The sequence below is a fragment of the Gnatocerus cornutus genome, chromosome 6, assembly GCF_029298725.1.
Source record: "Gnatocerus cornutus isolate USDA-ARS CGAHR chromosome 6, icGnaCorn1.1, whole genome shotgun sequence".
Taxonomy (NCBI): Eukaryota; Metazoa; Arthropoda; class Insecta; order Coleoptera; family Tenebrionidae; genus Gnatocerus; species Gnatocerus cornutus.
The window spans coordinates 16,806,998-16,827,907 of NC_142238.1; the positions used below are offsets into that span (position 1 = coordinate 16,806,998).

At 41.2% G+C, this 20,910-nt stretch overlaps 8 protein-coding genes across 9 annotated transcripts; 6 read left to right on the forward strand and 2 right to left on the reverse strand.

The window, feature by feature from the left end:
- Positions 1-928: 928 nt before the first annotated feature.
- On the forward strand, positions 929-2,290 carry LOC148173434 (transmembrane reductase CYB561D2-like). Its single transcript, XM_088040348.1, has 2 exons — positions 929-1,665; positions 1,716-2,290. The coding sequence occupies exons 1-2, from the start codon at positions 1,201-1,203 to the stop codon at positions 2,235-2,237; spliced, it is 987 nt and encodes a 328-aa protein (XP_087896474.1). The 5' UTR covers positions 929-1,200; the 3' UTR covers positions 2,238-2,290.
- A 220-nt stretch (positions 2,291-2,510) lies between these two features.
- LOC148173435 (zinc finger protein 532-like) lies at positions 2,511-5,652 on the forward strand. The gene is made up of 5 exons (XM_088039881.1): positions 2,511-2,540; positions 2,573-2,594; positions 2,636-2,733; positions 3,544-3,662; positions 3,710-5,652. The coding sequence occupies exons 1-5, from the start codon at positions 2,511-2,513 to the stop codon at positions 5,622-5,624; spliced, it is 2,184 nt and encodes a 727-aa protein (XP_087896007.1). The 3' UTR covers positions 5,625-5,652.
- A 16-nt stretch (positions 5,653-5,668) lies between these two features.
- On the forward strand, positions 5,669-6,447 carry boca (LDLR chaperone boca). Its single transcript, XM_088040349.1, has 3 exons — positions 5,669-5,906; positions 5,956-6,191; positions 6,237-6,447. The coding sequence occupies exons 1-3, from the start codon at positions 5,748-5,750 to the stop codon at positions 6,394-6,396; spliced, it is 555 nt and encodes a 184-aa protein (XP_087896475.1). The 5' UTR covers positions 5,669-5,747; the 3' UTR covers positions 6,397-6,447.
- Positions 6,388-6,747, reverse strand: LOC148173437 (mitotic-spindle organizing protein 1-like). Its single transcript, XM_088040351.1, has one exon. It carries the CDS (start codon positions 6,652-6,654, stop codon positions 6,439-6,441), a length of 216 nt encoding a protein of 71 aa, XP_087896477.1. The 5' UTR covers positions 6,655-6,747; the 3' UTR covers positions 6,388-6,438.
- A 60-nt stretch (positions 6,748-6,807) lies between these two features.
- Vha14-1 (V-type proton ATPase subunit Vha14-1) lies at positions 6,808-7,615 on the forward strand. Its single transcript, XM_088040350.1, has 4 exons — positions 6,808-6,973; positions 7,022-7,103; positions 7,149-7,354; positions 7,399-7,615. The coding sequence occupies exons 1-4, from the start codon at positions 6,920-6,922 to the stop codon at positions 7,426-7,428; spliced, it is 372 nt and encodes a 123-aa protein (XP_087896476.1). The 5' UTR covers positions 6,808-6,919; the 3' UTR covers positions 7,429-7,615.
- On the reverse strand, positions 7,469-9,645 carry gb (solute carrier family 7 member genderblind). 2 transcript variants are annotated; one of them, XM_088040347.1, is made up of 8 exons: positions 9,459-9,645; positions 9,238-9,406; positions 8,969-9,191; positions 8,807-8,922; positions 8,490-8,760; positions 8,317-8,440; positions 8,065-8,265; positions 7,469-8,019 (listed from the first exon to the last, which is right to left on the reverse strand). In XM_088040347.1, the coding sequence occupies exons 2-8, from the start codon at positions 9,395-9,397 to the stop codon at positions 7,624-7,626; spliced, it is 1,491 nt and encodes a 496-aa protein (XP_087896473.1). In that variant the 5' UTR covers positions 9,398-9,406; positions 9,459-9,645; the 3' UTR covers positions 7,469-7,623. The 2 variants fall into 2 exon arrangements, with proteins under 2 accessions (XP_087896473.1, XP_087896472.1); XM_088040346.1 differs by having other exon boundaries at positions 9,238-9,409.
- Positions 9,646-11,263: 1,618 nt separating this feature from the next.
- Sply (Sphingosine-1-phosphate lyase) lies at positions 11,264-14,691 on the forward strand. Its single transcript, XM_088039380.1, has 10 exons — positions 11,264-11,543; positions 11,643-11,798; positions 11,845-12,060; positions 12,731-12,939; positions 12,996-13,232; positions 13,282-13,541; positions 13,919-14,107; positions 14,160-14,306; positions 14,357-14,477; positions 14,530-14,691. The coding sequence occupies exons 2-10, from the start codon at positions 11,651-11,653 to the stop codon at positions 14,629-14,631; spliced, it is 1,629 nt and encodes a 542-aa protein (XP_087895506.1). The 5' UTR covers positions 11,264-11,543; positions 11,643-11,650; the 3' UTR covers positions 14,632-14,691.
- A 1,172-nt stretch (positions 14,692-15,863) lies between these two features.
- Positions 15,864-20,838, forward strand: LOC148173441 (synaptic vesicle glycoprotein 2B-like). The gene is made up of 8 exons (XM_088038220.1): positions 15,864-16,054; positions 16,193-16,393; positions 16,437-16,599; positions 16,646-16,827; positions 16,881-17,065; positions 19,888-20,320; positions 20,368-20,655; positions 20,703-20,838. The coding sequence occupies exons 1-8, from the start codon at positions 15,976-15,978 to the stop codon at positions 20,756-20,758; spliced, it is 1,587 nt and encodes a 528-aa protein (XP_087894346.1). The 5' UTR covers positions 15,864-15,975; the 3' UTR covers positions 20,759-20,838.
- The last annotated feature ends 72 nt before the right edge of the window (positions 20,839-20,910 follow it).

A 20,910-nucleotide genomic window follows, 5' to 3' on the forward strand; every position in this document is an offset into this window, starting at 1 on the left:
TTCAGTTTGACAGTTATTTTTTATTTAAAGTTGGAATCTTTATGAATTAACTTTGGAAATTTAAAGATGACAAAGTTGGCATTACTGTCCCCCCAGAATTTGACTTATGTCATCTTTGACATGAAATTTGGTGTGTATCAAGATTGCGTAAATAATTAATTAGTGCAGTGAAGCGAAATTCCTGTCATAGGCGATTGATGTTTAAAAATAGTCAACAAATTAAATTTCGACACATTTCATTGCATTATCTCGTTCGTTTTTAGAGTAAATGTGCGTTATTGGTACTTATTCTACGCAGAAATTCACGCAGATTCCAAATGCGTGCTCACAATGCAAATCCGATAAGAAATAAGAGTTATGAACAATTCACATAATACCGCCTTTAAAGTCCTTTTTTTTTTTTAAAACCACCAACACCGCAATTTTCCCCTGCATTTCAACCGGCAACGTTGCCTAGGGAGATTTTTGGTGAGAAAATAGTTGTCAAATTTTTGACATTTCTGAAAATTAGGCAGTGTTTCCGTTAAAAACGTTTCTTTTGCAGCCTGTTGGATTGCAAATGAAATGATTTAATAGTGAAAAGACTCGGCACAGTTTGAAAGGCCGTTTTGTGTAATCAAATTGTCAATTAGGCAGCTAACCTATTTGATTTTATCACCAAAAAGTCACCGTCAACGACGTTGCCGGTTGTAAAGTGGTGGGAGAGTGCGGTGTTGGTGGTTTTTTAATAAAAAAACGGACTTTATAATATTTGAATTTCGCAGTTTACGCTTTTAGGGTGTTAAGAAAAAAGTTACTAAAATCGTGACAGTTTGCTTGGGACCAAACGTCACATTGTTTCAAATGTAAGGTTATATCGTCTGTCAATGTCAAATTTTAGGAATGGAAAATCTAAGAATGTAAATTCTATTTTTTTTGGTACCAAACTGTGTCAAATTTGACTTGGCATTGTCTCATTTTAGAGTGAAAGCTTGAAACCCAATTTTTTCCTTCAGTTATGCAACCAATCGTGTCCATTACTCATTCTTCGGATATTTGGCGCCGGTAATGCAAAAACCGCATCTTCCAGTCTCCACCGTTGAAACCGAAGGACAAATGACTTTATCAGTGTCATGAACCATATTTTTTTTCCAAGAACCTGCTCTTCCAGTCTGCAGGCGCTACCATGCAAACCCCAGTTTTCCTCAACTTCTTGACCCCATGTCCTGTTTATCTTTAGTCGTTATCACCACATGTAACCCATTAATTTTTATGCCTAAACAAACCACATTCGTGAATGCATCGATTCACACTCCCAGTTCCGAAGAAGTGCTGTTTTCCAGCCGCAATTCCGCCCCCTTATCACGAATTATCTGTAAGACAATGGCTGGAAATCCATTGCAAATCGTTGCGCAATCGGACAGCGAAAGTACCGAAACCTCGTCATTCCTTCCACTCGCAAACACTCCAGTTGTAAATATAGCGGTACCAAGAGTCATGGCTTCGGAGGAGCACCCTAAAAGACCCAAAGACAAACCCGCCACTGATGCCCTTTCGACGTTCAGCCAGCACATGACCACGGGGGCGCACGCCTGCATTCTACTCTTCGTTATTTTGATAATTTACTTCTGTTTCTCAGGGAACTTTGAGTTCTTCACTTGGCACCCCCTTTTGCTATCAATTGGGGTAAGTAAAACGTCTTAACCTCATTTGTTTTCTCAAGATAACTCTTCCAGTGGATGTTTCTGATGACTGAAGCCGTCCTCACCTTATCCAAAGACAACATCTTCACGGGGACGCTACCAAAGAAGGTCCGGGTGCGCCTCCATTGGGTCTTCCTGACCATAGCTGTGATCCTCATCTTCAGTGGCTTCCTTGTGGCGTACATCAATAAAAATTACTTGAATAAGCCGCATTTTAAGACGTGGCACGCCTTCTTCGGGCTCATTGGGGTCATTTGCAGCGCCCCCACGTGTCTTGACGGGATTGGGGCCCTGTACCACGGCGACCTGCGCCACTACCTCAACCCCAGAATCAATAAATTTATACATATAACCAGCGGAGTCACCACTGTGACGTTCGGGGGCTTCGCCCTCATCCTCAGTGCTTATACCAACTGGTTTGCCAAGCACTCGGATCGCAACATCGTCACTTTTATCCTGGGGGTGGCTTTGGCCACCTACCCCGTCGCCTGGACTCTTATCAAACCCGCCACTACCTGCCTCAAGCATGTTAAGAAAATCATGAAACTAGAATAAGGTGGTTTTACTTTGCCATGTACTTAATTTTTGTAAATAAAATATTGACCTAGTGTGGTGTGACCTTACTCCGACAGTGGCGCCTCTGGTGGCCGCGATCCCTACCGAGTCTCGGCCTGAGTGGCTAACCTACTCGAAACAAACGACGATCGGGGCGGTTGCCTTGGAAGAAAGATTTAACAGAGCTGCCATTTTGTGACGAGTGATCGGATTTTGGTGAGTAGCGAGAAGTGTGGGGGCTAACGTAAGTTTCCGCTTTCAGGAGTCGCTGGAATGCTGGCCGCCAATGGAAACGTGACTTGGGTAGGTGTGGGGCCCCCTTATAGACGTGGTAGAGCCACATTTGTGTCCGCAAGAGTAAAAAACCAGGAAAATTTAATGCGCCCCGATCACCTAAGGTGTGGCGGGTACAGTACCAGTCAAGTTTAATGTCGCAGCCTTGGGAAGCTGCTTTCGCAAATATTTACGAACCGAACAAAAACAACGCCGTCATGCAGTAGGTCCAGGTTGCAAATACGTCTTTAAATTTAAATTTAAGGTTGATTCGCTTTGAAGTTTTAATATGACAAGGTTGGCATCATTGTTCCCCCAGAATTTGACATGAAAAGTGCTGTGCATCAAGGTTGTAACATGTTCCAGGTGAAGTGAAATTTTCCTCAGTGTGATTGGCCTTTAAAAACGGTAACAAACTAATTTACAGTCGGTTTAGGTTGCAAGTGTCTACTTTGACAGTATTTTTTTTATTTAAAGTTGGAATCTTGATAAATTAGATTTGGGAATTTTAATATGACAAGGTTATCCCCTAGAATTTGACATTTGTTAATTTTGACATGAAAACAGCTGTGTATCAAATTAAGTTATTAATTAGTGCGAGCCCTCAAAAGTGAAGTTAAATTTCCCTCAGAAGAAACTGTGGTTTAAAAATGATAACAAACAAATTGAACTTCGACACATTACATTGACAGAACTTACACGATCGTCTTTTGTACCCCCAAATCCCAGCTTCACCATTGCAACATTTGTAACAGGAACGAATTACACGATGAAAATTTTAAAATTGGTGACATTTGGTGGACATTTGCAACTTAAATCGACGCAATTCCGATCGTCTTTTGTACCCCAAAACCTGAATTACATGATAAAGTTTTTTAAATTGGTGACCTTGGATGGATATTTGCAACCTAAACCGACTGTAATTCCGATCGTCTTTTGTACCCCAAAACCTGATTCACACTGCAACATTTGCAACGGAACGAATTACACCATAAAAAATTGAAAATTTGCAACCTAAACCTGTTGCTTTCAGACCAAGAAGCACTCTTTGAAGTCTAAGTGGAACATCCTCTTCGACAAGTCCACGGAATGGATCTCCTTCAAGCCCCAAGTGGGACTGAAAGTCTACCCTTGCTACTCGTGCAAAAACATGTAAGCCGCCAGTGATTCCTCCAGTTTAGCTAACTCGACTCTTGCAGGTTCTCCTCGAAGTTAACATTCCAAGACCACATCAACCGCCGCGTCGTCATCATCAAGTACAAATGCGTGGATTGTTCAACGACTTTCACGTTTTACAACCGCTGCGCGTTTCTTCTTCACGCCCGCAAACACTTCACCATGTCGGAAGGACACGTGAATTTAGCCAACGTGGACATCCACTTACTCCCCGTGAAGTTGGCGGGTTTCACGCGCCACGAAAGCATCCCGTTCTTGTACGACGAAGACGAGGAGTTCGGCGACAACACCTACATCAACTGCCAGTTTTACTCCCCGGACGTGACGGAGTGCGGGAAGCAGCTCGTTTCCTTCAAACCCTTCAATTTGGTGTTTCATTACTCCGAAGGAACGACCAACGTCCTCTTGGTGCTGAAGCAGATCTCCACCAACGTCCCCTTGTGCGAGTTTGTGACGCACCAGACGAAAGTCATGGAGTTGCGAGTGCCGAACGGACACCCCGAAGTTGAGATAAAGAAAGAAGTTGAGGAACCAGAAGAGGCCGGTTTGCCGGTGATCTCGAAAATCGTTTCTTTGAGTGATAAGGCGGCATGCTCAGAGTGTTCATCCACCCCGGAGGTGCCCATGGGGGCGCACTTCCTCGGCAACAACCGGCCGCTGGACGAGTCTTTGTGTTGCTACGTCTGTAAGTACGTGGCCCCCACGAAATGCTCGCTGAAAGCCCACGTGAGAACCCACGAGAACGTCGCTCCTTTCGTCTGTCCAGAGTGTGGTAAAGTCTTCAGATCGAGTTCTCTTTTAACGACCCACATGGAGGAGAAGTGCTTTCATTTGAGCAAAAACGTGCGCTTCCGCTGCCCTGCTCTAAAATGCGGGAAGCTCTTCGTGTTACGCAACACCTACACCTCCCACTTCACTAACCATCTCCAAGCAGTGACGAAGTGCAGCGCGTGCACCACCACCTTCTCCAGCGAGGAGGAGTTCGCCGAACACGCCCACGATGGTTGCACCCCCACAATCAACTACAACTGTTTGGTGTGTAAGAACACCGCGAGTTTCACCCACGAAGAGAGCGCCGAGCATATCAACTGGCACCTGCAGGACCGCGAGCGCTGCGTGTACATCTTCACTTGTAGGAACTGCAGGAGTTATTTCCGCTCCACGGCGACGTTTGCCGTGCATAAGCACCGCTGCCAGAAGACCCATCCAGCTCTCGTCACCTCCGCGTGTCAGTTCTGCGGGCAGAAGATTCAGTTCCGGGAGAAAGACAACTTCAAGACTTGCGTGGCGTGTAAACACATCAACCAAGTCAACGTGGAGAAGGACGAGGAGAAGAGCGCCGTCTGCGTGTTGTGCAAGGAGGAAGTGACTCCTGAAGACAAGAAGGAGCATGAAAAACAGTGCAGGTATAACAACCCCGTGGTGGCTATTCCTGCTTTGGACGAAGAAACGAGCTCAAGCGCTTTGGACTCCAGCGATGAAACTCCGAAGAAGAGAAAACGCTCAGGGAAGAAGAAACCTGATGTTCAGACTGAGACTCTTCCGTTTGATGGAACGTACTACTGTAAACTCTGCGAGTTCAAGACCACAGAAAGGGCGGAGTTTCATGGGCACGTGGTGACGCACCGGGACGTTTCCACGGCGTACCAGTGCATGGAGTGTGGGGAATGCTTCGTGGTGAAACCTTCATTGGTCCGCCACTTGGCGCATTTTCATAAGATTACCGGCGCGGATGAGTATTTCGCGGAAAATGAGTGTTTCGATAAGTTTGCTATTGAGAAACTGGAAAATAGCCAGAAGACGGGCCCGAGGGAGGTCACAGGACCTGTGGAGGAAAACCAGTGTACGGTTTGCTTGGAGCAGTTTGAGGACGCGTTGACGTTGAGCAAACACTTCCGGATTCACGGAATGGCGTTTTTATTAAAAAAGACAAAGTAGATGTTGAATAAAGTTTTTATTAATTGTCGAGGGTCATTTAATTTGTCGGGAACTGTACTCCCCACGCCTGCGTGGTACGGGATCACCGGTCATCGGCCATCAAACTCGGTTACATGTTAGGTTATGCTTGGAGAAATGAAATCAGCGGCCTTTTTTCTCTTCTGTTGTCTCCTGGTACACTCATCCTCCCCGAAGAAGTCCCAAGAGAAACCAGAATGGGCGAAGAAAGACATTCGGGATTTCACAGATGCTGATATGGAAAGGTTGTTGGAACAGTGGGAAGTGAGTAGAAATCGAAAACTAGGAACTTCTTTCAAATGGTAACTTCCAGGAGGACGACGAACCTCTGGAAGAAGACGAACTTCCCGAACATCTACGCCCCATGCCGCAAATAGATATAACAAAGCTAAATCCAGAGGATCCTCAGAGTCTCTTGGAAGCGACGAAGAAAGGAAGGACTTTAATGACTTTCGTTAGTGTGACTGGGAGCCCGACGAGGGACGAATCCGAAGAACTAACAAAATTGTGGCAGACGAGTCTCTGGAACAACCACATCCAAGCAGAAAGGTAATTCTTTGAATTTAACCCACAAGTTTTGTACCATCATTGTAGGTATATGGTCGACGACAATCGCGCGATCTTTCTGTTCAAAGACGGCTCCCAGGCGTGGACTGCCAAAGAATACTTAATCCAACAAGAAAGGTGCGAGAGTGTAAGCATTGATGGCCAAGTGTATCCCGGCAAATTTGCCAAACCAAAAGAAGAACTCTAACAGTTGTTTATTATATTTTTGTTACATTTTTCAATAAAACGGTCACTCAGGTACAGATTCATTAATAGTAGCAACTTCCTTCTGGAGCTCCTTGACGACGGTGGCCAAAGTCTCTGGGTTAATCCCAGCCTGACATAGTCTAACACAGATACTCAAAGTTTCAGCGTCCAAACCGGTGCATAACAACCTGGAGAGCTCCATCAGAGCCTGAAAGGTCTCCTTTGCGTCTTTTATTTTCGTCATTTTAGTATTAGACATGATTTGAGGTTACAATTTTAAACGTCAGTTTGACAACGGAGAAGTACTCGCTCTCTCTCACACGCGCAAGGTTGTAACCCATCTCACTCCCACAGTTGTTGTCACAGGTTGACCAACAGTACAATTTGTCATCTCTGTCGTTTTCGCGAGATTTTAGAGAGAGACGGTGTGGGTTTTGGGGAGCGACACTGACTGTCACCCTAACTGTCACTGTCAGGTGCTTCGATAATCAGGTGACTTTGATTCCAAAGACAGTTTAGCAGAAATGGCCCTCCACGCTGCAATGAAAGGAAAATTGATCTCCGTGATCGGGGACGAGGTAAATTCATTTTTATTGGGGGTAATTTTGATAGAATTTCCCTTTCAGGACACCTGTGTTGGCTTCTTATTGGGCGGAATTGGAGAAATCAACAAGAATCGACACCCCAACTTCTTGGTTGTGGATAAAGGTAGTCACCCCCTTCTTGTCTGTGATCACTATTTTACCCTTGCAGGAACCGCCGTCAGCGAGATTGAAGAGTGCTTCAAAAGATTCATGAAGAGAGATGATATTGATATTATTTTGATCAATCAAAACATTGCAGAGTTGATTAGGCATGTAATTGATGGTCACACCTCCCCAATTCCTGCAGTATTAGAAATCCCGTCCAAGGACCACCCTTATGATGCCAGCAAGGACTCGATTTTGCGACGCGCAAAGGTAAATTTAACCCCTTTTAGGCTCAGTTTCATGTTATTTTCCAGGGAATGTTCAATCCTGATGAGATGCTATAAATCAACTGAAGGAGGCAATGTGTAAATATCAACATTCCTGTTAAAGATAAGATCAGAAAAACAGTTTATTATAAATTAGTTTAGTCATCCAAAAAAACAAGTTTAGAAGTAAAAAATCACAGTTCTACAACAATTTAGAGATCACCTAGACTCACCAAGTGAATAAATAAATTAGAAATAATACAAATTTTGGTTTCACTCCTCAAAATCCTCGTCTTCATGGGCCGCTACGAAGATCTTCTGACTTATTTCTGTCACTTTCCCCATGAAACTTTTGTACAATTGGGGCTTATCCTGCCACACCACCCCAAAATAATACACAGGTACCCCAGACAGCGTGATTAAGGCCCCCATGACCACCTCAACTGGCGAATCAAAACACGGCAAAATCAACAGAAAGATACAAATCAAAACGAACACAATCGGTACGAGTATATTAACTCTAATCGGTCTGGGGGCCTCCGGCCGCTTCCACCTCAAGTACAACAGCCCCGAGACTGATAGAGTCACGAAAAACGACTCCACCACTGTACAATAAGTGATGAGAGTGTGAATATCGTTGGTACACAGCATGACGAGTGACAGGAGATTCTGGAATTAGAAATAAGTCTCGGGTTGGACCCCCTAGGAACTTACTAGAAAGACCAAGGCGGGCATTGGTGTCATTCTTTTGATGTTCAAATGGGAGAGGGCAGTGGGGAAGTGTCCGTTGCGCGCCCCCACGTACATCATGCGTGAGGAGGCCATGATGTGGACGCTGAGACCGCCGAAGGCGGAAATCGCGACCAAGACGGGGATGATCCAGGCGTAGCTTCCCAGGACGTTGTTGCCGAAGGTCTGAAATCAGCGAGTGGAGGGTTGGGGGGGTGGTAAAAAACAGAAACGTACCACAGCGATGGCATCCGAAGACACCATGGCGTCGGGGGTTAACACAGACAGATAAGCCATGTTGGCCAAGACGTAGATGAACGTCACCAAAGGGATGGATATGTAGATGGCCCTCGGAAGGTTCCTGAAAGAATTCGACCGGATTAAATGACCCAGGAGTCCCACCACCTTACACGTAGGGATTCTTCAGTTCCTCCGTCATGAAGTTGAGATAATTCCACCCGGAATAGGAAAAAATCCCGGAATAAAAAGCTTTGGCGATCTTCCCCGGATTGGTGCTGGTCCCCTCAAACGCATTATCGAAGTTCTCCAGGTGCCCCAACCCCATCCACACCACCCCGACCATGATCAACACCACCAGAGCCCCAATCTTACAAAACATGAAAACATTTTGGACTTTGGTGGTGGCTTTAACATTGTACCCATTCAGGAAAGTCAAGAAACCTAAAACTACCCTTAGTAACTAACTTAGAAATTAATAGAACCTTACAGATGGTGGCGGCGGCCACAAACGTCGCCGCCTCCTCAGGGATGTTGCAGTGGAAGAAAAACGGTTGTATTACATATTTTGCGAACGTCAACCCCATGATGGCGTTTGTGGTGGGTCTGAAACCAACCCTCAATGTCTTTTTATGCAGGTTCTAAGTCTTACACGAAAATTAGGTTTGCTGCCCATAAGTACAGGAAAGAGGGCAATTCGCCAAAAGCCTCATAAATGTACGCGTAGTCGCCCCCAGATTTTGGTATCGTCGTGCCCAATTCGGCGTAACATAGCGCCCCAATCATGGATAATAAGCCGCAGAGAACCCATACAACTAGGGAGAAGCCCACTGAGTTCACTTCCTGGATTATTCCCTTGGGGGTGATGAAAATCCCTGGAAAATTTCGTTAATTCAAAAGAAAAACCAATCGTGTGGTTACCTGAGCCAAAGATGATCCCCAAAATGATTGCCACCCCTTCCAGCAGCCCCAATTGCTTCTTCATCTTCACTTTTTCCTCCACCATTTCTTCTCTTGGAGTTCCCGCTGGTGATAACAAATGGTTTTCAGTGGGGGACTTGACCACATTTTTGGAAGGCATTGTCTGGTTCTTCTAAAAGGCATGATGGAAATTTGGGGGCTCTTACATCATTTTTACTCACCTTTTATTAACTTGTGTGGTCTTACAAACTATTATCAGCTAATTCGAGTGATTAAGATTAGTTCTTCGGCAATTCTGACGGATTAAGATCTATTTGTGGTAACTACATAAACTGCACGTGCATTTTGTAGGTTAGAACTATAGCGTTGCCATTTTCAAGCTCCACTGAACACAACTGGCGAGGTAAATTTGGATTTGGCGCCGTGAATAGGCGTAGAGGCCCGAAAGACCGACCAATGAAAGGGCAGCGATGCAGCGCGAGATTCTCAAATTTAATTTTCGTTGTCTCTAGTGATTTCATGATCAAATTATCTCCGGAACGGTGACAAAAATTTCTATCGATGCATCGCAAGAAAGTTCAATTTGCATGAAAAATGGGGACATTTTCTTTTAATCTTGAATAAAATCTTAAACTATTGTAAAAATACCTATAAACATATTATATCTTTTTGAAATGTACTAATCAATCTGCGACGTTTGATATGCGACATGATAATTTCCGAAAAACTACACCTTTTTTAATTTATTGAAATACGAGCTTGAAATTTGGCACAAACAATAGAGTGAACTTTCTAAGGAAACTGGCAAAAAGATTTTTTTATTAGCTATGGTTTAAACGAAAATACGATGTACTTATTTAAGGGATGAAATTTTATTTAAATAATTTGCGTCGAAATGAAATGTTTTTTTTCTCTAACCGAAAAGTATATAAGGTATTTATAAATGTTTCTAGCATCAAGGGTGGCTATGAAATGTCAAAGACATTTGGCGCTCATTATAAATGTGGGTTTAGATTTTTCAACTGACATTTGTAGTTAACTTCAATCATAGCGCGAAGTAAGTTTTGAGACGAAGTTGGTGGTTTGAAACCTGAAAATTAAAAATTTGGACACAAAACCGGAACTGAAACGTCGTTGACGTAAGAAACATTATAAATAATTTTCAAGATAGTTAGATTCATTATGTAAACAAAGCGCCAAAGTAGTGCACGACAGGAATTCCAGAGCCACCCTTGATGCTAGAAACATTTATAAACGCCTTGTATAATATTGATGAAATTCTGAATTATAAAATCATCAAGGTCGAGGATAAAATTGAATTTCCGCCCGACCAAAAACTCAAGTTAAGCTTTTTTATTACTCACAAATTAAACGCACTATGTGGTTGGTTGAAATTCCAAAATCAGAACTAAAAAAAAACTTGAAAACTGCCAAACAACGACCAATCTTAACGTATTTGTGTTCATTTTACACAAAATATCACGCAGAATCCAAAAACGTTAAATTCGTTGAGATCGACCCACAAATAACCGAGTTATGTAGTTATTGCTTCACGAATAAGCGAGTCAGAATTAGGTTTTGCACCCCAGAGTGAGCCACACTTGGACTTCGAATTATTCGCCAAAATTTTCGAATTCAGTAATACTAAACGCAGTTTTTGCTCCAAAACAGCGTCTTGAAAATAACCCTAAAATCATCCTCTGAAAATGTATTTCGGTCGATATCTCGTTTATTTGTTAAGGAAATTAGAGCGATGTGAAATTTTGAGTTGTCGCCAAAGAACCAAAATTTTGGCGTTCCGGAATCGATTTTGCTCGTAATTAAGACAAATATCAAGAAACTGTTTTCGAAATCGTTTTTCTCGCAATTTTCTACCTTAGAAAACGACTTAGATTTTCATTTGCTCAATGTAGAAGTTAGCTCTGCCTTTGCGAAGCTGACTAGCTTCACACCAGTCATTAATTTTTCCCCGGATGGCAAGGTCAAATCAACCATTCGTAATTTAATTATTCACTATTTCACACGTGTTTTTATTTAATTTCCTCGGTTAACAAAACAAGAGCAAAGTACTGGACACTTTGAAAATAGACCCAGTTTTGAACCAATAGAACGTCAGTATTTCAGGCCACGTGGAACTTTCCCACCGTTTGATTGGCGAACCCCATTAGCTGCGTCGCGAACCTTACATGTCATCGTAGTTAACCTATATTTTTGACAAGTAAAAATGTTTATATTTAAATGTTTTTGTTAATTTATTCCAAGCTTGCGAGTCATTCTATAGATTTTATTTCACCACGACGATCAAAGTAAGTGTTTTTTTTATGTAAATAAAGTGGTTTTATCAGATTATTTTTATCAGTTTCTTGATAAAGTTGTTTTTTACGGACTTTGATAAGTGTGTGCAGTTTTAGCCATGGAAACAATCCTGCAGCCCTTTGCCGGTCTTAAACTAACCATAAATAATAGTTTGGCAGGTAAAGAGCCATGGCAGATAGTCACAATGACCACAACCACAGTCCTGGCGGTTGTATGGTTGCACGATTTTATTCACCAGGACGAAAGTAAGTTGTCCTAAACCTTGTCCCTATCATCATTGCTTCATTTTAGGCGTTATTCAAAGGGCTAAGAAGACTGTTTTTAAATTAGCGAAGCTTATTCCAAGTATTAGGAAAAAAATCGATACGGAATTACAGACCGTTGCTGAGAGTTTTGAGCGGAGCACGGTGGAGAAGACGAAGCATTTGACTTACATCAAGAGACTGCAACAGAAACGATTAACATCTGAAGAAGTCTTGGAGATAGTTAGGAAGAATCTAAATCTAGGTATAAAAAAAATATGAAAATTAACCTAAAAACCTGTAATTTTTTACATTTCTCAAGCAGTGTTGCCAGATCAAAATTTCAATTATCCCTAGATTCTAACTAAAAAATCCCGAGAAAATCTCTAGACGCCATGAATTTTCTTTGACAGACTCTAAACTTCATTTTTCTTGCAGAGAATTTTTCTACATATAGTTAAGGTACCAAGGTCACAAAAAATGTTGAATTTTTTTTGTATATTTTGTTCCTGTTGCATATGTTGGAATGGTGAAGTTATACAGTTATAAGTTATAAGTTATGTATGTATAAATTGGGTTTGAAAAACTAATTAATTAATTAGGTAGCCTTAATACACAGCAAATTTCATGTCAAAATAGCAAATGTCAAATTCTGGAGAACAAATGTTGCCAATCTTGTTAACTCAAAATTTCCAAAGCTAATTTAGTCCAACATTAAGAAAAAATAACTAACCACCTAAAGTACTGTAGGCACCGAATTTAAAATGCGACTTTTTGATTGGTCGACACAATGCTGATTTTATAAACGCAATTTCTGCAAAACATCAAACAACACTTCAAAATTCCCTAGATTCGGGGAAAATCCCTAATCCTTCAGTTCAGTTCTTTCTTCTCCACTTAGAACTGGGTACGACTCTTTAAATCTCCCTTTTTAGGAGACTACGATTGGAAAGGGGGCCGCGTGTCCGGCGCCGTCTACTACCACGACAAAGATTTGATCAAACTCATCACCGAGGTCTACGGATTGACCTCCTACACCAACCCCCTCCACCCTGATCTTTTCCCAGGCCTCTGCAAAATGGAGGCTGAGGTGGTGCGCATGGCGTGCAATCTCTTCCATGGGGATGAGAACACCTGCGGCACCGTGAGTGCCATCTTCACTACTTCCCTTTTACATTACTAATTTATTTTTCATGGTAGATGACCAGCGGGGGCACTGAGTCCATCCTCATGGCCTGCAAAGCCTTCCGAGACTACGCCCGCGAAGCCAAAGGGATCAAAAAACCGGAAATCGTCGTCCCAATCACTGCCCATTCTGCCTTTGACAAAGCCGCGCAGTACCTGCGGTTGAGAGTCCGGACGATTCCGGTGGACCCGCTCACAACCAAAGTTAATTTAAAAGCGATGAGACGTGCCATCAATTGTAATACCATCATGGTAGATTTTGTTTTGATGGGTGGAACGCGCAATTAAATCGTTTTTTTAGTTGGTGGGATCAGCGCCGAATTTCCCCTACGGTACCATGGATGATATCACGGAGATTTCCGCTTTGGGAGTCAAGTATAACGTGCCAGTGCATGTGGATTCTTGTCTTGGGGGCTTTTTGACTGCGTTCATGGAGGATGCCGGATATCCGGTGCCCATGTGCGATTTTAAGCTCCCGGGAGTTATGAGTATTTCGGCCGATACGCATAAGTATGGGTTCGCGCCGAAGGGGTCGTCTGTGATACTCTACAGGGACATCAAGTACGTTGGGTTAAACTTCTAAGGTCGATATCTCGCTTGTTTTTGAGTTATTTTGTTCATTTTACGCAGAATTTTGAAAAAAAAGCCAAACAAAGTTTAGCCATCTGTTGAGAAAACGCGTGAACTAACAACTTCGGTGTTATTCCGCTAGGTGGCGCTTATTCAAAAATGTAAAAGTTTGATTTCTGAATCTAATTCTATCGATATCTCGCTTATTTATTGAGCCTACTTGCGTCATGGGGCCTCATTTTGTGCAGAATTTCACGCAGATTTCGAATCCGTGCTTAAAATTTCCATCCCCCAACAAACAACCGAGTAATGCCCGTTCAAAACTTCAACTTCATTCTCGCAAATATTTTAAAATTCAACGATTTCAGATTTAGACACCACCAGTACACTGTTACCACGGACTGGCCGGGCGGCGTCTACGGCTCCCCAACTGTTGGGGGGTCAAGAGCCGGTGGCAACATCGCCGTGTGTTGGGCCGCCATGCTCAGTTTCGGCAAAGAGGGTTACATCCAAGCCACCAAAGACATCATCTACGTCACGAAATACATCGAAAATGGGTACGAAACTCCTTTAATAAAACCAATTAACTCTCAGCTAATTAAATTTCAGGCTGAAACGAATGAAGGGGATTTTTATCTTCGGCCAGCCCGTGACCAGCGTGATTGCGTTGGGCTCCAACGACTTCGACATTTATAGACTTGGAACTGCTCTCAACGACCTGGGGTGGAATCTAAACGTGTTGCAATTTCCTTCAGGGTACGGCTAAAGTCGGTTTAAATAAGTGTAACTTATTCTTTTATTGTTAGAATTCATATCTGTGTTACGCACGTCCACACGCAACAAGGAGTGGCCGATAAGTTTCTCGCAGACATCCAGAAGAGCCTCAGTGAGATTCTAAAGACTCCCGACGTGCCGGTGGAGGGAAAAGTAATAAAAATCCTTGAGAATGTTACTTGAAGTTGATTGTGTTTTTTTTAAGATGGCGATTTATGGGGTTGCTCAGCAGTTGCCGGACCGCTCCATCGTCACAGACTTCACCAGGTTGTTCCTGGACTCCATGTATTATACTCCCAAAAACTGATTTAGTACTTAACGCGGTTTAGGTAAATGTAGAACAAACTAATATACAGAATTTTATCGATGTTGGATTAATTTCTCCACGTGGAATTAAAAGATTATTGCAATAATTATGATGAGAGGGCTTGGGGCCTATGGGGTAAATAAAAAAAAAATCGTAACGCCAAAATGTTTTTGGTCATTGTTAGGCAACCAGTAATATTGATGCGTGCATGCTGGGTGGCCTAACAAATCCAGTTACGCCATTGGCTACTTCAATTTTACCGCGTTCTCTCATTGGATGCCGTCGAAAGCTAACTTCACCTTGATTTACCCGCTGATTTTATTTCGAAAATTGCAATCTATATTCTAAAAACGTTAGGTTTTTTTTTACAACTAGAACAAAGTAGAAAGTTTCTCTGAATTTGGCATTTTTGTGTTTTAAATATTTATATGTGACGTTAGAAAATCAAACGTATTTCTGACCCTACAATCGTAAGTCGACAATTTGATTTTGTCAAAGAGCTTTTATCAAGTGTCAGAGGTCGATATTTCGCTTATTTTTAGAACAAACTTGTGTTATTGTAGCTCATTTTACGCAGAATTTCACGCAGATTCCAAACTCGTGCTCAAAATTCATATCCAACAACAAACAAGCGAGTTATAGCCGATTAAAATTTCGTTAGACACCTGTAATAAATACATGCCAATTTTGATTAACAGATGGCGCTACATCTACAAGTTCAAATTTATTAATAAATCGCAAAAATAATGACGAGAAATAGAAAATACCACTTTTGCTTCCAAACACCGATTTGAAGCCACTGAAATAACACGAAGAACAACATCAATTTTATAATCAAATCAATCAAAAGTGTCTTCGTTTCTCTTCGCAAAATACAAGAATACAATTTCTGTTGTTGTTTAATTGACTTTGTTGAATCGTTTCGATACATTATCATCATGTAATGAGAATTTTATCACACTCAGATTTTCCCTTGACACGACCTTAAACTTTACACAACTAAACTTTGCAGCAATTCGCTGAAACCGACAAGGAAACACTCATAAAACTCTTCATCTATTTACTGCAGATTACACCAGCATCACTCATTTTTCACCATTCTTGTAAAAATTACGTCACATCACCAAAACACATGATGCTTTACATAAATGATAAGACCAATTCTTATCACAGAATTTAACAATTTATTACGTTTTATACTAATTAGTAGTATCAGACCACGTGGTTGTTTTAAATAGATTTTGGCAGTGAAAATGATGAGACGCAAAGCGACGTCACCACTCAACCACCGCTCGGCTCCACGAGAAGTCATCAAGACAAATTTAGAGAGAAAAAAGTGTTTAAATGGAAAAACAAGAAAGCAATGACATCTTCGTGTTATCAAACAGTTTGTCGGAGCCCCACAAACCCGAAGAAGGAAGCAGTAAGTCGTTATCTCTCCGCGCCAGTTTAATTAAAAACGCATGACACAATATAATCTCGAGTAATTAAAACTAATTCACTCGCTATAGAAACATGGGGGCGACAGAAACCACACGTTTAAAACCATTTCTTTGTGCAGGCAAACCCGCAGACTTCGAAAGCGCCATAAGCGCCACCGGATTCGGCAAATTCAACATTCTTCTTCTCTTGATTTCCATCCCCAGCGGCTGGAGCTCCATTTTTGAGACCACCACCATGTCCTACGTCTTCCCCGCGGCGCAGTGCGACCTGAACTTAACCCTTGCCAACAAAGGCTTCCTCAACGCCATCACCTACATTGGTAAGACCCGTTTCACCAAACCAAAGAACTGACGGAGTTACAGGGATGATGTCGAGCGCTTTCGTGTGGGGCTTTCTCTGCGACACCCTCGGCCGCAAGAAGCTGCTGTCTGTGGGGCTCTTCCTCGACGGGGTCTTCGTGTTGATGAGCGCGTTCTCGCAGAGCTTCGCTCTGTTGGCCGTGGCGAAGTTCTTAGGGGGCTTCATGTGGGTATTTTCATTCCCAGAGTTTCTTGGTATTGTTGAGTTTTAGTATCAACGGCCCCTTTGCGGCTCTTACCACTTATCTGTCGGAGTTCCATTGCGCGCGGCATCGAGCTAGGATCCAGATGATGCTCGGGATCGTCTTCAGCTTGGGAAACGTGATTCTTCCAGTGTTAGCATGGGGAATCTTACCATTAAATATAAATTACAAAGCGCTTAATGATAGTGTGGGTAAATAAGATAGAGGTAATGTCGCGATCAAACATTTTAACTGGTTTGTTTAGAATTCCACTCCTGGAACCTCTACCTCTGCATTTGTGCCTTTCCGGCTATCATCAGCTCAATTGCGTTTATTTTTATGCCGGAAAGTCCGAAGTTCTTGATGACAACAGGAAGAAACGACAAGGCGTTGGAAGTCTTCAAACAAGTCTATAGGTTTAACACGGGAAACCCGCCGGAGACGTTTCCGGTAAGTCGCCACCACCCCCAACGTGTCTCCATAGTTTAAGAGAGTTTGAGTATCATACATCGCAAAAAAATTTCAAACACGTATCGTAATTAAAACAGTTTTTGGACAATGCCTCGTTTATTTATTACGCAAACTCAACAAATTTTTACGCAGAATGTCACGCTGAATCCAAAGCCGCAAGAATTTTTCATTTTTGTCAACAAATAACTGAGTTATGGCCGTTTGAATTTTTGGGTTGTCGCCGGAGGGCCAAATTTTTGAAGGTTCAAAACAATTCGTGCTCGATATCTCGGAAACTATTACAGATATCGAGATGCGGTTTGCGCCATCGTTTTTCTCGCAATTTTTTACATAAAAAATAGTTTTTAGATTTTCCAAATGTCGAAATTTGCAGTTTTTTACAAAAATTCATGGCTAAAACAATGCCAAATTTCTGATAGCGATATCTCGCTTATTTTTGGAGGAAACTTGAGTTATTATACATCAGTGTACGCAGAATTTTTCGCAGATTCCAAATCTAGGATTTAAATTAAGATTCGACAACAAATAACTGAGTTATGGCCGATCAAAGTTTCAGAAAGTTGATTTTCATTTTTCCTCATTTTTCGTAATTTTTAAAGTTAAATATCTCGGAAACTGTTTGAGATATTAAGATGCGGTTTGCGCCATTGTTTTTCTCGGCTCATTTTACGTTAGAAAATGTTATCAAAAGCTCAAAATTCGATTGTCGATTTTTCGCAAAAAAAAATTCCGACTCAATCGATAAAAATTTTTGATTTTTTTTATTTTTGGCCATAGCTTGTAAACTATTTGTCCGATCGATCTCAAATTTAGTCAGTAGATAGATTTCGAGCTCCTCTTTCGATTGATGTATAATTCAAAGCTATTTAACATCGTTTTTATTTTGAAAACATTGATTGAAAATCACCCTAAATTGACATCTTCAAAACCGTTTTTGACCAATGCCTCGTTTATTTATTAAGCAAACTCAACAAATCTGGGCTCATTTTACGCAGAATATCACGCTAAATCCAAAACCATGAGAATTTTCAATTTTCGACAATAAATAACTGAGTTATGGTCGTTTGAGTTTTTGGGTTGTCCCCAGAGGGCCAAATTTTTGAAGGTTCAAAACAATTCGCGCTCGATATCTCTGAAACTATTTCAGATATTGAGATGCGGTTTGCGCCATCGTTTTTCTCGCAATTTTTTACATAAAAAATAGTTTTTAGATTTTCCAAAAGTCGAAATTTTGCAGTTTTTTACAAAAATTCATGGCTAAAACAATGCCAAATTTCTGATAGCGATATCTCGCTTATTTTTGGAGGAAACTTGAGTTATTATACATCAGTGTACGCAGAATTTTTCGCAGATTCTAAATCTGGGATTGAAATTCAGATTCGACAACAAATAACTGAGGTATGGCCGATCAAAGTTTCGGAAAGTTGATTTTCATTTTTCCTCATTTTTCGTAATTTTTAAAGTTAAATATCTCGGAAACTGTTTGAGATATTAAGATGCGGTTTGCGCCATTGTTTTTCTCGGCTCATTTTACGTTAGAAAATGTTATCAAAAGCTCAAAATTCGATAGTCGATTTTTCGCAAAAAAAAATTCCGACTCAATCGATAAAAATTTTTGATTTTTTTTATTTTTGGCCATAGCTTGTAAACTATTTGTCCGATCGATCTCAAATTTAGTCAGTAGATAGATTTCGAGCTCCTCTTTCGATTGATGTATAATTCAAAGCTATTAAACATCGTTTTTATTTTGAAAACATTGATTGAAAATCACCCTAAATTGACATCTTCAAAACAGTTTTTGGCCAATGCCTCGTTTATTTATTAAGCAAACTCAACAAATCTGGGCTCATTTTACGCAGAATATCACGCTAAATCCAAAACCATGAGAATTTTCAATTTTCGACAATAAATAACTGAGTTATGGTCGTTTGAGTTTTTGGGTTGTCGCCATAGGGCCAAATTTTTGAAGGTTCAAAGCAATTCGCGCTCGATATCTCTGAAACTATTTCAGATATTGAGATGCGGTTTGCACCATCGTTTTTCTCGAGATTTTTTACATAAGAAATAGTTCTTTGATTTTTCTACAGTCAAAATTTGCAAATTTCCGCAAAAATTCACGACTAAAACTATGCCAGATTTTTGATATCGATATCTCGCTAATTTTTGATAGTAAACTTAAGTTATTTACATCAGTGTACGCAGAATTTTCCGCAGATTCCAAATCTAGGATTTAATTTAAGATTCGACAACAAATAACTGAGTTATGGCCGCTCAAAATTTCGGAAAGTTGATTTTCATTTTTCCTCATTTTTTCTAATTTTTAATGTTAAATATCTCGGAAACTGTTTGAGATATTGAGATGCAGTTTGCGCCATTCTTTTTTTTGCCTCATTTTACGTTAATCAAATGTTATCAAAAGCTCAAAGTTCGATAGTCGATTTTTTCTAGAACCTTTGATTCGTGGTCTAAAATTCTGTCATTAAACACAATTAATTAAACTGTCAAATTTGAATGTTGTAACTTTAAAACTTCCAGAGTTTCAAGTGTTAATAGAAACTTTTGGACATTTCTAGTACTTAATGTATTTTCTGATGCTTGATGCTCAAACTTGACGCTTCTTCAAAGAAAATTTGTTGAAATCTGTATTTTGGGTTGCCTTCATTTTCTGTACGTTTTTTGAAATAACTCAAAGACGAAAAGAGCACAGAATTTGGAAATTGCAGCAAAAGTTAGCACAAAATTAACACAAAATGATGGCATATGTTTAAAATTTTTTTGCTCAATCTTGACGCACCTACCAGATCGCACAACTGGTGGAGGAAACCACCCTTAACACCGGAGACCATGGAGGAAAAGTCACCGCCAACCGAACCAAAACCCAGGCGATCAAAGAAGGGTGGCAACAGATCAAACCCCTGTTTTTCCCCCCACACCTCCACAAGATCCTCTTGGTCTGTCTGATGCAGATGCTGATAATGATGAGCCTGAACACGCTGCGCTTGTGGTTGCCGCAGATTTTCCAAGCCATGAATGACTACCAGTTCTATAGCAACGAAACGGCGAGTTTATGTACGATGTTGGACCAAATCCGGCCTTCTAACAGTAGTCAGTGTGAAGTTAATCTCAACAATGACTTCGTCTACATCAATTCGATCATCGTCGCTGTTGTTAGTGTTGGCGGTTATATTTTAGCGGGGATTTTGATCAACGCGCTGGGAAAGAAACGACTTCTAAGTAATGATAAGTAATGGCGACTAACACTCTAATTCTTCTGTTTGTAGATACTTTGGGGGTGGTGGCAGGTCTCTGCGCCATGTCGATTTACTTCGCGCAGAACACCACAACCACTGTGGTCTTATCAGCGCTGTTTATATCTCTTGGTAGTATCAGTATTAACGTGGTTCTTGCGGTGGTTGTCGATTTGTTTCCTACCACTTTAAGAACAATGACCATTTCGTTGACGATGATGGTAGGGCGATCTGGAGCTATGATGGGGAATTTAGTTTTTCCAACTTTATTGCAACTGGGGTGTGCACCCCCGTTTTTCTCAGTGGGATCTGTTATCATTCGTAAGAGATAGGAGTGAGTTAATGTGGTCATTACGCTTGAGTTTCAGTTTGCGGGTTTCTGTCGTGTTTGCTTCCGAATACTGACTTGAAGGCGCTGCAGTGAAGGCATTTTTCAAGAAGAAGACTAGGAGTTAGTTACAATTTGTTTTGTACTGGTGTTAAATAAAAAAAAAGGTTTTTTAATGTTTTGATTCAAATTTGATGCTTCGGTTTGAAGTGTGGGGGAAGCATTGGTGTCTTGATACACGTGGTCAA

Bases quoted from the DNA above. Each gene is read 5' to 3' on its own strand.
- Vha14-1 (XM_088040350.1), top strand. From the start codon at position 6,920: ATGGCCCTCCACGCTGCAATGAAAGGAAAATTGATCTCCGTGATCGGG. The intron at 6,974-7,021 runs GTAAATTCATTT...TTTCCCTTTCAG, and splicing joins TCTCCGTGATCGGGGACGAG to GACACCTGTGTTGGCTTCTT. The intron at 7,355-7,398 runs GTAAATTTAACC...GTTATTTTCCAG, and splicing joins CGATTTTGCGACGCGCAAAG to GGAATGTTCAATCCTGATGA.
- gb (XM_088040347.1), bottom strand. From the start codon at position 9,397: ATGCCTTCCAAAAATGTGGTCAAGTCCCCCACTGAAAACCATTTGTTA. The intron at 9,192-9,237 runs GTAACCACACGA...GAAATTTTCCAG, and splicing joins GGGGATCATCTTTGGCTCAG to GGATTTTCATCACCCCCAAG. The intron at 8,441-8,489 runs GTAAGGTGGTGG...GAATTCTTTCAG, and splicing joins GAACTGAAGAATCCCTACGT to GAACCTTCCGAGGGCCATCT.
- LOC148173434 (XM_088040348.1), top strand. From the start codon at position 1,201: ATGTCCTGTTTATCTTTAGTCGTTATCACCACATGTAACCCATTAATT. The intron at 1,666-1,715 runs GTAAGTAAAACG...TAACTCTTCCAG, and splicing joins CCCTTTTGCTATCAATTGGG to TGGATGTTTCTGATGACTGA.
- Sply (XM_088039380.1), top strand. From the start codon at position 11,651: ATGGAAACAATCCTGCAGCCCTTTGCCGGTCTTAAACTAACCATAAAT. The intron at 14,108-14,159 runs GTACGAAACTCC...ATTAAATTTCAG, and splicing joins ACGAAATACATCGAAAATGG to GCTGAAACGAATGAAGGGGA. The intron at 14,478-14,529 runs GTAATAAAAATC...GTTTTTTTTAAG, and splicing joins ACGTGCCGGTGGAGGGAAAA to ATGGCGATTTATGGGGTTGC.
- boca (XM_088040349.1), top strand. From the start codon at position 5,748: ATGCTTGGAGAAATGAAATCAGCGGCCTTTTTTCTCTTCTGTTGTCTC. The intron at 5,907-5,955 runs GTGAGTAGAAAT...GGTAACTTCCAG, and splicing joins GGTTGTTGGAACAGTGGGAA to GAGGACGACGAACCTCTGGA. The intron at 6,192-6,236 runs GTAATTCTTTGA...CCATCATTGTAG, and splicing joins AACCACATCCAAGCAGAAAG to GTATATGGTCGACGACAATC.
- LOC148173441 (XM_088038220.1), top strand. From the start codon at position 15,976: ATGGAAAAACAAGAAAGCAATGACATCTTCGTGTTATCAAACAGTTTG. The intron at 16,055-16,192 runs GTAAGTCGTTAT...TTCTTTGTGCAG, and splicing joins CAAACCCGAAGAAGGAAGCA to GCAAACCCGCAGACTTCGAA. The intron at 16,394-16,436 runs GTAAGACCCGTT...ACGGAGTTACAG, and splicing joins CAACGCCATCACCTACATTG to GGATGATGTCGAGCGCTTTC.
- LOC148173437 (XM_088040351.1), bottom strand. From the start codon at position 6,654: ATGTCTAATACTAAAATGACGAAAATAAAAGACGCAAAGGAGACCTTT.
- LOC148173435 (XM_088039881.1), top strand. From the start codon at position 2,511: ATGCTGGCCGCCAATGGAAACGTGACTTGG. The intron at 2,734-3,543 runs GTAGGTCCAGGT...TGTTGCTTTCAG, and splicing joins AAAAACAACGCCGTCATGCA to ACCAAGAAGCACTCTTTGAA. The intron at 3,663-3,709 runs GTAAGCCGCCAG...CGACTCTTGCAG, and splicing joins TGCTACTCGTGCAAAAACAT to GTTCTCCTCGAAGTTAACAT.